This window comes from Sceloporus occidentalis, unplaced genomic scaffold (assembly GCF_023333645.1).
Source record: "Sceloporus occidentalis isolate IW3139 unplaced genomic scaffold, rSceOcc1.0.p SCAF_52, whole genome shotgun sequence".
NCBI classification, from domain to species: Eukaryota; Metazoa; Chordata; class Lepidosauria; order Squamata; family Phrynosomatidae; genus Sceloporus; species Sceloporus occidentalis.
The window spans coordinates 4,514,267-4,530,070 of NW_028317032.1; the positions used below are offsets into that span (position 1 = coordinate 4,514,267).

The following is a 15,804-nucleotide window of genomic DNA, read 5'->3' on the forward strand; positions in this document are numbered from 1 at the left end:
TACGGTTTCTCTGAAGAACACAATTCTATACCAGCCTCCCGGAAACGGGAAATCCCATCCAAATTATTCCTGACAAAATCATTTCAGCAGCCCCCCAGACAATGGGGGATTATTAAATGCTGTGACCCTTCCTCCTAAGTGCCTCCTAGAGCATTGCATATGGATGTTCTGCATCGCTTTCTACACCCTCCTTGTACCGTGGGGGTTAATACACAAAACCTTATGCACTATTCAGTCATTCTTAAGACGCTGGAGGATGAATGTCTTGGTTTTCAAATGGGGGCAAAGGCTCTCTCCAGTACGTGAACTGACTGTACGTATCCGAGCAGGGGAAGTCTGACGAATGGCTTCTCTTCAGAAGAGGGAAAATGTGATCCACCACCTCGCAGAGTCGGACGTAGCTGAAACAATAAAATGCGTACGGTCAGTGTCCGACGAGCCATTTATCAGCGCAAATCCATTTCCCGGGCTGATCGGATTAAACACATAAATAGATACGGGTTTTAGCAAAGCACATCAAGCACACCTCCGAACTCGGAGCAAATGGACAATTTAGAGTGCACTACACGGTTATCGACGTGCGCGTTAAAAGAAGAAAATTGTTTGCCTGAATTAATGGCATCTCTACAGGCTCTGCTCTGATGTAGCACAGCATGGTAAAAAAATATTTGGAGGCAATATTAGTGGACTTTCAAAGCAAATCACCATTTTTGAGCAGTTATTTTAAAGAAAAAAAGTAAAGCTCCCTAAACCCTTGGGACCTCAGAGGTCTCTTCTTGATTCCATCTGGAGGTTGTGAAAGTGTATGTAGCTTTACATGACTTGATAACTTTTTATTGGGCCAACACAGAAAAGGATGGAAAGACCACATTTTCTCTTGGACTAATATGGCTGCATCCATTTTTCTTCTCTTGAAATCGTTGAAGAGCTAGGTTATCCAGAATGCCGTTGTGGATGTCACTAGAGTGTATCAGTAAAATGTCTTAATCTCGATATAAGGATCTATTGATACATACATTTCTTTAATGGATTGAGAACAGGTCTTAACAAGGAGCTGGCGGACCAATGAGTTTCACAGCAGAGTTTCTCTGTGTCTCTGCACTCGCGCACGCATGATGGAAAATTGCACCAAAATACAGAAACCATGGAGGAAAAGTCAGAACAAAGGAACGAGAGAATCTTCCGATTTCCTCCGTGGTAAATATTTTCTTGAAACTTTTTTGGAAATGGAGTGCTTTTTGAAGGTTTTTTTGCATGACTTTATTCTGTGTCCTACAACGCTCAGGGTTTATGGCTGTTCTCAACCTACGCACGGAATTGTCTGCCAACATCTATCATGCAAGGAAACAATAGCGATCTTACCTGAATAGGAACATCCGGTGTATTGTATCATTCGAGCTGCACATAAAGGGGGGCATGACACAAAAACGTGGACTTATAGAACCAAAGAGGTTAAGAGGGGCCCTTTTGTTGCTGGGGGTCCGAATTGTTGTATGATGAACTACTCGCTGTGTCCTGCTCGCCAAATTTACGAACATGCCACGGGTTTACGATCGGGAGCTTTAACTACTCGTTCCGATCAAAGTATTTCAGTCTTAGAGCCTCACATCAATCCTGCTTGTTCCAAACAGCTAGCGGGAACGCTTACAAAGCGACCAAACACATTAACGCTATATAACGCAGCTAAGAGTCAGCGGGGAGGCTTGTTCATCTCTCGCGCGCTTTATTGCTAGCACTTGCCTGGATTTATTAGAGAGGATCGTTTGAGTAATAAACGTAGTAACAAGACCATTACTCACGAGGAGATGTTCGTCTTTGCATGCTCCTGAATCAGCTCTCCTTTGGGGTTGACTGTAAATATTCTGTTTAAGGAAACCCCCACTTGCTTATACGAACAAACATCCTGTGTGGATTATAAAAGACATTTGTTATGCATTTTCAACGAGGGTAATAAAATATGCGGTCTGCTTAAAATTAATTGTCAACATAAATATTGTGCACAACCATACCATATAGAAGTAACTTCATAAAAAAAATCATTATGCCAAAAAAGTAAACTAAAACATGTCGGTGTCGATTTCATGGCTTATTGTGTGAAGAGCAATGCCATGTAATCAGTTCCTTCCCTTGAAGAGTTAAATTATTGAGTATATGTAAGATTCTTTCTAGTTTATATGCAAACTAGATAACGTTTTCATTGCTTCCCCATTTTGGTTATTTTAACTTAAAAAGAGACTTTTTTTTAAATGATCCAGTAACTTACGGTGGCACGGTTTCCAAAAGCAGCATAAAAAGGCTCCAGATTGGGGAGGAAGAGGTTTTTGATGTCGGTCAGGCACTCGATCTTGAACTTTTCAGGTTTTTTTTCTATCACTTCCCTGTTAATAATAATAATAATAAATAAAAAAAAAAAAAAGAAAAGAAAAAGAAAAAAAGGGTACAAAGCTTTAATGTGCATTCCGTGGCAATGCTTCGTAAACACTTTTTTAAAATGCATGAAAACATTTATGCATAATGAATGAATGACCTTTTTCCTTCTTTCAACAACAAAAAAAATTGTCCATTAGCTTGGAGAGCGAGGCAGCCTGCCGCGTCTGCGCGTTATCCGGTTAAGCGGTATTGCTAGCCTTTTGGCACCCATAGGGTTAAATGGGCTGTAATGTAGTGTCCTAGTGGCCATAGCAGAAACTATGGTTGAAAAGCAGCATTAGGAATGATTCAGTTCCAAAAGTGTTATATTCAGTAAAGTGGATGGAAGAGCGGCTTTACATTTTGATGTAAAGTTAGAAAATTCCATTCAAAACCGTAAGCGTGGTCTACATTTTGCTGTCGTTAAGAAGAGGGCCGTTTCTTCTACCCATATTTTGATTAATATTAAACGTCTGTAAGGGAATCCCGGTTTAGTTTTGGTACTTTAGTGACGCAGGCGCGGACATACCTGTGCAAGGCCGAAAACAAACTACTGGGACTTAGAAGAACGGGTCCCTGAGGTAGCACTGTCCCTCGCTCATTCACCCAATGGAGATATCCTCTCGTCATGTCTGCCATTCCAATAGCACGGGCTGAACAATACAAGAACTTATAGCCATTTCTAATAAAAGGAAAAAAAAAACAAAAAAAAAAATAAAAAAACATGTTAATCGAAAAGACAACACATATTTCAGGAGAGAGAGCTTTAAAATAAAATAAATAAATACATTCACACGGGGCATTTTTAGCCATAAACTTTAGGGCTAAACATAACTGGTCCTTTTGCGGTCACCAAATACACGACTGCAAATGATACCCAGAGCCTCTAACGTGCAATATAGGACAACAATGGCCGTAATGAATTAGAGGACTATACCCACAACGTTCTATAAGGACATTCCTGTTGACTGTAGTTGTTGGCCGAGTTAAACAAGGAACCCTTTAAGAGCTTCTTGCGTTTCCTTACACTGAAATCATGAGCTGCAGAACCACAAGATACTCACTGGCTAACTTTGTGATACAACTTTGCAATTCCTTGGTGAGTCCAGTCTTTCCCAAGTGTTGGCAAAATATGACCCAATGTGTCAGATCTGAAAAAAAAAAATTAAAAAAAATGTATATAAGTAAGCTGCAGAAAATATATATTTTATTACAAGCAAACATTTTACAGCGTTTATGCTCTGTTTAAGACAATTGCCTAGAGCCACATTAGTTCAAGAAAAGATGGCCAACATAGAAAAATATGTATAGTCACAAGAACTTTAGAGTTCTGTTCATTTAAACGGAAGAAGCTATAGTCCAGACTGAAGACCCCCCTACATATTATAATAGTGTGCACATACTGAACGGCTCTGATGAAGCACCGTTCCAACATAACTCACCTGGTGATGGTCCCATCGATATCAGAAATAACGATTTTATCATCCCAGTTCCACAGGTAAATGGTGCCTTCACAACGGCAGGTGCCCTGATATTGAGTTGTGACACTGAATACAACATCGTTGGGGCCACTCTTCAGTTTAAGGCTTTTCTATAAATCAGAAAAAAAAATACATTAGCCTACTAACCAAGGGCCAATACGATTCTGATGTAGGATGGTGGACTAAAAACTACATCACACTTTATTTACGGACAACCAGCAGATTTAGTAGCACTAAGGAGGACAACAGATACCTGGATAGTTAGGATGACACTACAATTACAGATTAAGGTTAATTGCGGTTGCCTGTAATATATATATATATATATATATATATATATATATATATATATATATATATATATATATATATATATATATATATACACATACATATATATATACACATACATATATATACATATACATATATACACACACACACACACACACACACATACAGGCAACCGCAATTAACCTTAATAATATATAATATATATATACCCCCCCAATGACTCATCAATTATAAGCAAATTAAGATTTATTTGCCCATAAAGTAAACCCTGTACATAGCTAAAGCTCAGTGTGCTTTATGTTAAAGCCCAAGTATCAACCATTGAGGGGCACGCAGTCACTGTTTCCAAGTAGCTAAATATTAATTACATGTGTAACAATGTGACCACTTCCAAAAACCAATTTGCAATTAAAAAAAAAAAACATTTTGTAGCTCTACATCTTGTGGAGAATGGCATTTTAAACAATGTATATCTTCTTGTATTCCATTTGTCTTTTTTTTGAGTTTTATTTTTTATCCATCGTCAGACGTATCCTCTAGGTCTCCATTCTGCACAAACACTTTTTTGTCTTGTTTTGAAGTACATGCCTAATTGATGATGTCTGTGTTACACACCAATATGTCTAATGGATATTCCTAATGCATTTTCATTTGACATCATCCCAATTAGATTTTAGATTCTGCAAGCCTTTCAAAGCAGCAGTCCCCCCGTCTCCCGCTGTTAAAGTGTACATGCTGTATCCGGATTAATTATCCTAATTCATTTTTTTGTATATCTTAAATTAGTCTGTAAATAAACACGGAAGGGCAACTGTTTTGAAGATACACCCGATGCACTATTGACTTTATAAATATATTATATCCAATTTACTCTGTCCTTACATATTATTATTATTGGCTTTAGGCTTGCGTCATAGTAACACTTAAAATCACCAAGGTGAGAAGAAGATGCTTTACGACGAAGACTGTTTAAATGAAACATTATTAAAGGTCGGAGCCCATCTCTTCTGCGTCTTCTCGATTATCTGCCCTAGTACGAGGTCGTAGGTCTGTAACTCACCAACTGGTCGGAGCTGAGACGCAGCGTCTTTTTATACGTTATGCCGGACGAAGAGAGGAGAGTCTGGATTGACTGTAAAGAGCCTATGTTTTGTTTGGCTGCCCTGGGGTCTTCATCACTTGAAGACGACTCATCCTTTATTCTAAAAAATAAATAATTATTCGCTCAACTGGAAATAAATGTGCGATTCTAAAAATACATTAGCAGTGAATCACCAAGTGCATTCATTGATCATCTTTAAAATACCATATCTCTAGGGAGGCTACCGCCTCTCAAGTCATCAATGAACAATCTGGTCTTCAATGCTTCATTCATACACATATCCAACCATTAGAATACATCATTTTCTATGAATGGAAGCCGAGCTCCTAACCGGTGGTTAAACATGCCTATGTTTAGGTAGAAATCAGACGGTATCGAACACTTAATTAAATGTACTTCTAGATCACAGAAGCATTGGGAAATGGAACTGGCTGCAGGGTTTTATTCTGGTATTACGATACCGCTGCCCTATTGAGTTGCTGATTTTTGTCAGTGGGTTGAAGGGCGAGGAGAAGAGAACTAACGCACAGAAATTTTTTATTTTTTTTTTCCTTTTGAAATCATTTAGCATTACCCAACCCAAAAAGAATGTAAAAGGTGCTTGAAAGAGTAGGTGCAAGGTATAACCTCCTCCCAAAAAATAAAATAAATAAATTTATTGATGAAAAGGAGAATGGTTATCCACGATAACCAACAAGATGTTGGAATTGACCTTGTTTTGGGGATAAATGGTCTCTGAAATTGGGTTTTATTTAGATTTTTTAACAAAGTCCCGGATTTATATTGAATGCGGATTACCTGTTTTCAATGCCTGTCACAGCTGCTTGTTCTCCGTTCCCGTTCAATCCTTCTTCTGGCTTAGCCTCCTAATAAAACAAGATGTCAGGCCAAGTTCTTACACGGTAAAGGAAATGCATGAACCACTGTTGCACGCCTGAGCATTCATCTACACGCAGATTCCAGATGTCCAGGACTTTATAGTCCCAAACAGATCTCTAAAACAGCTATCGTAAATTTACAAAGGAAATTAAAAAATAGTTCTGTATTTGGAAACTGTAGGTAAATCAATTTCACCGGAAAACGGGAAAGCAGAATTGAGTTAAATGAATATAAACTATTGGAAAAGAAAATGTGAAATATAATTGAAAAAATAGTAAACTTTTTCTCACATAAAAAATTATCTACAATGTTATACTGTAAAGCTAATTTATATGGCTATCCACCTATATACCCATAGAGAATACATTTTTATTTAAAGTTTAGGGTCACTAAGTCCTTGTTTTTGAAAGAAAAACTAACTTTGTCCATTAAAATAACATGAAATGGATCAGAAATCCAGCGCAGACGGGGTTAATGTAAATGACTATTGTAGCTGGAAACAGATGATTTTTTTATAGAATATCTTCATAGGGGTACAGAGGCCCTTATCACTCCCATCACTCCTGTGTTCAAATGGCCCTTTATCATTCCCATCACCCCCATGTTCCAATGGCCCTTTATCATTCCCATCACCCCCGTGTTCCAATGGCCCTTTATCATTCCCATCACCCCCATGTTCCAATGGCCCTTTATCACTCCCATCACCCCCGTGTTCCAACGGCCCGTCATCACCCCCATCACCCCCGTGTTCCAACGGCCCGTTATCACCCCCGTGTTCCAATGGCCCTTTATCACTCCCATCACTCCTGTGCTCCAATGGCACGTTGTGTTCGCTGATCCAAGTTTAAAAAGGCCAATTAATGGTTAGAAAACCTTTTTGCAAATCTGTTACAGCTAGAAATGTCCTTGTTTTCCATGACAACAGCTGAGTGGCCCCTAACGTTTTAATGGTAATGTATGAGTGTGCAAACAAGGTTTTTTTTCCTTGTGTAACTTTTTTTGGGGGGGGGGTTTACTTAAATCTGCCAAGACGAGCGTTACACATTAATTAAAGAGCATTTGCTTGAGTTACGCTTAACTAGACTTGTACGCGAGCTTGTTACTTGTCTATCTGCCCTGGGAGTTAAATCGCTTAAAGGCAAGTATGGGTTTAGTGTCCGTGTTTTTCTCTCTCCCAAAAGTATGATTTCAAATGGCTCATTGGATTGGCTACTAAAAAGTATCCTCTATCAATTTCCTTGGATGTTGCTTTTATGCCTCACTTTATGGCACTCTTTGCTAGATTAGCCTGTAATTCCTTCCATGTTTATATATTTTAAAGACATTATAAAATAAAAAAAGCACAAAAAGATGAGTTTTTGAAAATCAGACACTCACCACCTTAATATTGGTGTTCCTTCCGCGCCATGAAAACCACCATCTTCCTCCCTTTTTGGGCATCTTGTCTCTCATGAGCGTATCCACAGTTACCTGCGTTACATGCATGGTGACCAACACATAACAAAACAAAAAAAAAAAAAGGGGGGGGGGGGAAGCAAAAATAAGTTTCTAAATTAAATAAATAATAGCTGAAAAAGAAACTAGCATGTTTAAGAAAAAGTAATGGCAGGCAAGCACGTGAATGAGAACCATGCATACTTTTGGCTGGCCACAGAGATTCAAAAGACAACATCTAATGGAATCTAGAACAGCCCAGACGTAATCAAAGCAAGAGTGCTTGAAACATTTATAGAGGGGGAAAAAAAAACAAAAGAAAAAACGTGTTAGTATTTACAGTTACATGGAAATGCATACCAGATGTCTGTGGCCATGAATTCTAATATATACCGGTATTTTTTACATTCTTATAAATCAGCTGGAATAATGATATGAATGAAAAAACACAAATGTATTAATATTGCACATATTTTATATATTATTTATGGTTTAGATATATGTGTTATATATTTGTAGATATTAATCTCCCTATTAAGCCGTTTTGCTTATTATAATTATTAATTATTATTATTATTATATCACTAGGTGCAATTATATTCTTGCAGCTTTGGAACGTGGTTGACCCAGAATATGTTATAATATGAATCAAACTTCCGCCGGCAAAAAACTAAATCTTTAGCGCTTTAAATTCAGGAACCCAGGTTTACTTGTTTTCTAGCTCATGATTTAGTGTGGATGATCATGGCCAGGAGACAAAAGTGGGATGAGAATACAAACAAACTTATTATACTGTATGCAGCAGATAGCGTCTGCCTTCAAGGGAAACTACAATACCAAACTCCTTTTAAATAGCGCGTATAATACCCAAAACGTCCCCCGTTTTGAGGATGTTTAACAAGGTATATAAGTAAGCAGTGGATGCGATACATGTGGCTTCGTAAAATGCATTTCCCAGCTCTCCAGATTAGCTGATAGAACCATAGAATGACCAGATCTGGGAATTCTCCGCATTTGGCCTGGAGAACTCCGGGGGAAGCACTGCTTCTCCGGCTCAACACCCCACTCCCTGCCCATTTCTCCTTCAAATGGGGGAGTTTCCTGCAACGTCAGCAGGACCGCCCACCCATGTCAGTGGGACCACCCACCATCGTCAACGGGCAGTCATGGCCGTCTCTTGCAGAGGCCAGAAGTTCCGAGGTATGAGAATGACTAGATGGTCCTAATGGTGTCAATTTTTCAGCCTTTGGTCTCATCTTAGATTTAAATTCCCTTCCTGTATTAGCCTCTACCCCAGGCATGTCCAAACTTTTTTCGAAGAGTGCCAGATTTGATGAAGTGAACGTGTGCGAGGGCCGACCATTTTGCCTGACATTCTTTGAACCGTTAAAATTAAATGCAAATTAACTATTTTATGCAGAGTTTATTGAAAACGGCATACTTTTCAATTTTGTGACTTGGATGACAAATCTAAACAGGTGTTAAATCACTCTGCCTTTAATATCAAAAAAACAGATCTATATTCGGGCAACTTATCTGTGGGGCCTTATCAGTCCGGAACGCGGGTGGCAATTGGCCCTCAGGCCGGACTTTGGACATGCCTGCTCTACCCCTTCTACTGGGAATCTGTTTAACTTAATCACCACCACCCTCTCACTAAAAGTAAAAAAAAAGATCTATTCCAGACTATAATAATGCGATCATTACATGATTCATGCGTTATTATTCTTCGGATAAATAAAACACGTCCTGATAGAAAATGTTGCTGCGCAACCAGCATCTGACAACGGGAGACGCTCGGTTATGTTTATTATATATTATACCAATAATGGGTAGCCAGTAGCAACTCACTAAATATTATCTAGTGTAGAGATGAATCAATACTATAACAAAGGTTAAGCGCCAGTAGATTTTAGCAGTCGTAGTTACATGGCTCCTCAGATACGTCCACCAGTAGTTTGCTATATGATGTTAATAGGAGGGATGTAGACTGACCACCCTGGTTTCAAAAATCGAATTAAATAAATTCAGTGTAACATTTTAAAAGTGATCTTATTGCCATAGCAACCAATGGAATGGGTTGGTCGGCATTAACCCTTTGGCAAGCCAACCTTTATAGGAGACACAGCACAGAGCACACTGCAGAGGAATCTAAACATACATACACACACGGACACATATACACACAGTGTTAAGACCGTGTCTTGATTGATTTGATTGCATTTGTAATAAAAGTCTATTGAAGTCAGCATTTTTTTTTATTTTTTTTTATATATACAGCTTGCCAAGTGTTAGTAGTTTGTGAAAACTGTCTTATTTCAATTCGGTTACGGTATGTGGATAGATACGATGACTTCAACAGGCAATGAGGTGACGAAAGACTTTGCTTTCACGATATAAAAAGGGAGAAATTAAATAAAAAAAGGAGTTTGAATGTAACTATTGCAATAATGACACCTTTTTTAATTTTTTAAAATTATGAGCTGGGCCAGTTCTACATAAACTACTAAACACAAACTTTCCAATCTGCGTTAAATAACAAGTTTTTTCGTGGGTGGGGGCAAGTTAAATCTGCTCAGATGACTTTTAATTAAAAAAACAGCATTTTCTGGAGTTACGCTTAGCTAAACTTGTATGCAAGCTTAAGGGCTTGGTGCTTGTTAACTGCTTATGTGCCGTGGGAGCTGAATCGCTAAAAGGCAAGTATGGTTTTAGTATGCTTTTTTTCTCTCTTTCTTTCTTTCTCTTTCTAGATGGTTCAATGCATTGGCTACTAAAAAATAATTTAATTTATCATTTGTGTTTTAGAAGAATTCCACAATTAGGTAAAAATGCACAATATTCGGAAAAAGTTATACATTCTGGAAATGAGGTCTGATATGTCAATAACAGAAACACAAAGTGAATGCAGTGTCTAAATCACCAACGTCACAAGACAAACACGTAACAAGCGTGGGGCAATAAACAGAGTTCTCTGCTAATAATACTCTGGCCTACCTTAGGCAGGGGTTTCTGAAAAGCCTGCATGGCCAAGAGGAGAGGCGCTGCTGTTGGCCAGTTGAAGTACCTGCGGAATAAACACGTTTATTAGTAAAAATATATTTATAAATTAAGTGTATTTTCCAGGGCATTACTAAAGGACATTATTTAGCATTAATCCTGCTTTAGAACAGGTGCCGACATCATTTTTTTTAATTCTAGACGCACTACGAGCAAAATAATTGTGATTCATTTCCAGTGATGAGTAAAAAAAAAAATATACCACACATTCCCGTTATTATTTGGTACACATTTGCCATCAAATTTTTATAATTGCATATTACAAACTGTCCAAACATTTCGGGGGAAGCAGCCCCATTTCTTAACGTGTCTGCTTAAAATAAAATACAAAAATTAAAAGATTTCTATATTTGATAAACCCTTGATTTAATCTGCAGACTGCCATTATTGTCAGTCATGTGATATTTTAGGTGACTTTCCCTGGTCAATCACCACACTGAGCTGATGCTTTATGGCAATGCTAATGAAGTCCGCTCCTCCATAGACTCATTACCCAGATGGCCCCTCTGGGTGATTATGACTGAATTATTTAACCGTTTACCTCGTGTCGTATGAAAAGGTCAGCGTGTTTGTCTAGTAGATTGATTTAAGATAACAGCCATACAAATGGCTAATATACAGCTGCCTGGCAACATTATATTATGTACAAGCCAGAATTCTATTAAAAACAATATTTTATGGACTCTGATACTAGAGAGAGAAAAAAAAAAAAAGTGGGAGTTCTCCTTTAACAAGCTTTTTAATAGGGAATACACACGCCAGGTTTTCTTCTATTGTAATAACTTTAATAATTACATTATTTCTAAATCCAGGTCTCAATTACACCAGAAAATAGATTTATTTTTTTTTTATTTTTTTTTTATTGTTGTATATAGCGCCATACAATGGGTAGACAGGACATAAGTAGTATGTAACATAACAATTTGACTTATCAATTTGACTTATCATAATTTTTATTTTTTTTTAACCACTATTACTTTAGAAATAGTAAAACCTTATATTGCTGCCTTTTGGTGGACAATAAAATGTCAGCCGTTAAGCAGAACTGTAACCATCACAGCTTTTATAGTTACAAAAAACATCAATTAAACTGCAGCTTGTGCTTTTTTCTGCAGTTTCATTGTTCTGGAGTTATTTACTAGCAGCGTTATCCAATTACATTTCCTGTTCTGATATTTTCTTCCTTCTGCCCACCCTCAAATATTGGCTACCAGAATCAATCAATAACTTAAGAATATAGGGTGGATAAATTAATGGGGACGAGCAATTATGATGCAAGACTTGGAAAAAGTGGTCAATGTGCTTTAGTCATCAGATTAGCAGGGTTGCTGTAAAGAATCAGCTCAGGGAGGTGTCTGAGCAGGAAGAGTCGCCCGGAATATCACATGACCGATAACAATGGCCGCCTCCAGGTTATTGGAACAAAATGAAATAAAACAGAATGCACCAAACGAAGGCAGTACTTACTTGTTTCCAATTTTTATAACAAGGTTTGGGTCATCAATAATTGCAGGGTTTTCCACAAACTGCTGGTAAGTTACCACTTGTTCTAAAAACTGCTCTGTTGGGGGGAAAAACAAAACAAAACATCAAACGAATCAGAAATGAAAGGTCTGTTTTCCGAACCAAATAAACAAACTATAAATCAGCAGAGATGCTGGAGGGAACGCCCTGGCTTCTGATTTAAAAAAAAAGATTCTATGCACACTGGAATTCTAGATGTGTTCCGGTTAATTATTCACTTCTCGGTTTCCAGTCAAAAAAACAGACAGACACAGAACTGCCTTGTGTTATAAACATTCTTTTCTCATCATTCACGGACACATGAACTCAACATCACTTTAATTACGAACCCAATTCCATGTTCAGGGACGTAGTAAATAAAACCAACACACTTCTCGTAGTAAATGTGCTTTACGATGAAAAAAAAAAAAATGTATATATATGATTTTAAGTGATGTGCATTATTCTAACTGCCTGTGTTAGTGAATAAAGTCCTTTACAGTTTCACTCATCCACAAACCGGTTAAACCATAGTTAATGGCAAGTGGCACACCAATGTAATAGTAGCTTGTAAGGAGGTGGCAATAAAGGGTATTAGGTTTCCAACCAACCATTGGGTGGACACATGCTCCGATATTCATATAATAAAGAAATGGTCTAATTAGTAGATTTTTTTGCATTGCTCCAGGGTTACAAGAAACTTTCCAATTAACCTAACACAGGTAGACGTACATTTGTAATTAGCTGAATCTGTTAAGCTTGAACACACAAAGCACAGTTGGAAACCTTTCTAATGGACAATCACAGCGTAACAAAGCCCAATCCTCAGTTGAAAACATCAATGATTAAAAATAGATCCATCTTAAACAAGACGTATAGTGAAGAAGCCGCCCGCTATGTTGGCCGACTCGTTCCAAGTACATGTATCGTGGTCGCACGGCGGAAATTGTTCAACAATGGCATCTTTCTAGAAGCGGAGAGGTGGCCCAGCTTGTGTATACTCTAACATGCTTATAGCATAGAAACACAGAATAGGAGAACAGGTCGGAACTATTTCAGCCCATCTAGTCTGTCCTAGGGTTTCCAGCACCCTCCGTGATCCAGGGCACTGGTGGCTCCGCTAACTAACCAATAAAAGAATATGGCGGAGGCATTTAAAAACTCCAGACAAAAGTTGCTTTTATGTGAGATTTGGTAAAAACTATTCTAGCCTAGTTTAAGATTATGAACTCTTGAGAACAGAATTGCTTACTTAGTGGGTTTTTTTGCGAGGCAGGAAAGATGGGGTACAGCCAAAGAAACGGGACCAGCTATGAATTGAAAGAGCCAAACTGTGGCACAGAATAAGATGATCTAAACACAATGACTCTCCCCACCCATACTATCAGAAGTACTCTCCCAGATGTCCAGTCATCTTGGAATGTCCGGGAGATATCTGAGAAGTTATCAGACATGTGCTTAAGCCCTGAAAAAAACATGAATGCAATAAACTCGAGTGTGGTGCCGTCACTGCTCCTCCAAAGTACTGTAGCTGCTAACTGTCATTAGTCTAGTTGCTTGTGATAGGTAAGAACAAACAGTGGACAAGAAGAAGAAAATTTTTTGACTACACCTAATATGGTGACTTTTCTGCAGAAACCTTCTTTTGTGCTGGCTTTTAGGTTTAGAAGTAATGCAGCTCCATTCCATGCCTACATATAAACCTAAATTGTAAAGGGACCCTCCAAGTACATAGACCGGCCATTATATATATATATATATATATTTTTTTTTTAAGGGTTTGTACCTTTTGTGATCTCTTTGTTATCACTCAGGCCTCCGCAGAGCGATATGGCTATGGAGGGTAGATCTCGAATTCCATCGGAGATGCTTTCCACGCCGCTGTCCCCCCCGGAGCTCCCCACGGACTGGGGAGACTGGTTTTCAGACCGCACTCCATTCTCACTGGTGCTCCTGCTTGAGGTAGAGGCTTCTCCGCTGTAAATTAACAAACGTACAAATTTAAATGCACCGCATTTCATCCGGCCGCGATATTACTAACAGATGGCAAGCCATTTTCTTCCGATTCAAGGGACACAATTATATCGATGCATATGCCATCTTTTGGATTGAGTGTAATGGTTGAAATAAAACTACTAGCCCGTCTACACAATACAGGTATGACATTGCCATACATAGGAACGTCCCAGGGATAACCCTCCTTCTCATTACGGTAGATGGAGGAGGCAGAACATGGCTAGCTGCACATGGACTGGGGGTAGTGACCAGCCTGTGGCATTGGCAACGTGGGCAGAACTATCCAATATGCCCCCACCTGGATATCAAACCACAGCAGCCAGGAAAACTGCTTAGATTTCCAGAGCTACCCGGGCAAACCAGACGAGTTTTTATGCATCTGTCTCTTGTAGTACATTTGTCAAGAAGACCGATAACCAATGATGGTTAATCCCGTGAAAAGTAGATTGCAGACTTCATAAAGTATGAAGCGTTAAGTAGTCAAATCGCCAGCAAATACATGTAAATATTAGCACACATGGATACCGCAAAGGTAACGGGACCACTCTAGCCCACTATGCATTGCTCAACGTCCAAGAACGCAAGCAAGTTGGCGCTGAATTCAATTTCTCACACCCATTTCATTGATTAAGTCTAAAATAACATTCATGGATCATTGGGCTACTGAATTTAAAAAAAACGCATTTCTTTAAAGTGTAGTAGAATAAAAGGTGTGCACCTTTTTGGAAAATATAATGCAGCAACTTCTGGATCCATACAAGTGATGTCATCCAAATATACGCCATCCGTCCCAAGATGTCGGCTCCGTTTATCTGTAATAAATATCAAATGATTACAAACCGCCCAATTTATTAGTCCCTTGCTTACTTAAAATGTACAATTGCGAATGCTGAAGCTTTCTGCCACACCGATGACCACGGTCAAAATTTGTCCACCACTTTAAAGCCGATGCCACTTATATAGTCGGTCTCTTTAAAATGTTTCGGTATCAACGGCTTGGGCAGGGCAGCAACTAAGAGGATAGTAGCTTTTTAGGATAACTAAATTTATTAAAACTACTATAAAATGTACTTTTACACCAAATGTAAATTGTCTTGGAGAGGAACTATTTTATCAGTTTCTTGTCAATGTTATTACCACAGAATGGTTGACTGATCCATTCAACAACAACATGGTAGATAATGGGTGGGAATAGTGATGTAGATCATAAAAGAGTAGTGTGTGGCATACATATACAGTGGGGTTTTAATAGATATATATGTTGCCTGATATAATCTGCACATAAAATCATATATGTTTATTTGGTGTACTGAACTTTAAAATGCAGGATTTGGGGGAAAAACACAACAGATCCAACTTAACTAAGCAGCATTTTGTGCTTTAAACAGGGTTAAAAAAAAAATAAAAATAAAAATATTACTACAAGAAACCATTCGCAGATTTAGTAAAACCAGCAATAATCACGTTAAAGCATAATTAGCCATAACCGTGGAAGAAGTGCATGAGATGTAACGTTTTACCGCACCCAGGCACGACACGCTTTCAAATAAGGAAATATGAAAAATTAATTAAATATTGGGAATGCCGCAAAAGGTGCGTCAAGCAACGCAAGGATGTTATCACAAT

General features: G+C 38.3%; 1 protein-coding gene across 1 annotated transcript in view; it reads right to left on the reverse strand.

The window, feature by feature from the left end:
* Positions 1-241: 241 nt before the first annotated feature.
* Positions 242-15,804, reverse strand: part of LOC149288350 (phosphatidate phosphatase LPIN1-like) — a 28,219-nt gene continuing 12,656 nt past the window's right edge. Inside the window, 13 exon segments of the mRNA XM_089491826.1 lie at positions 242-401; positions 1,800-1,903; positions 2,264-2,378; positions 2,939-3,091; positions 3,474-3,560; positions 3,852-4,000; positions 5,245-5,386; positions 6,085-6,152; positions 7,543-7,635; positions 10,597-10,666; positions 12,127-12,220; positions 13,949-14,139; positions 14,897-14,990. Coding sequence (XP_089347952.1) covers positions 242-401; positions 1,800-1,903; positions 2,264-2,378; positions 2,939-3,091; positions 3,474-3,560; positions 3,852-4,000; positions 5,245-5,386; positions 6,085-6,152; positions 7,543-7,635; positions 10,597-10,666; positions 12,127-12,220; positions 13,949-14,139; positions 14,897-14,990 — 1,520 coding nt within the window.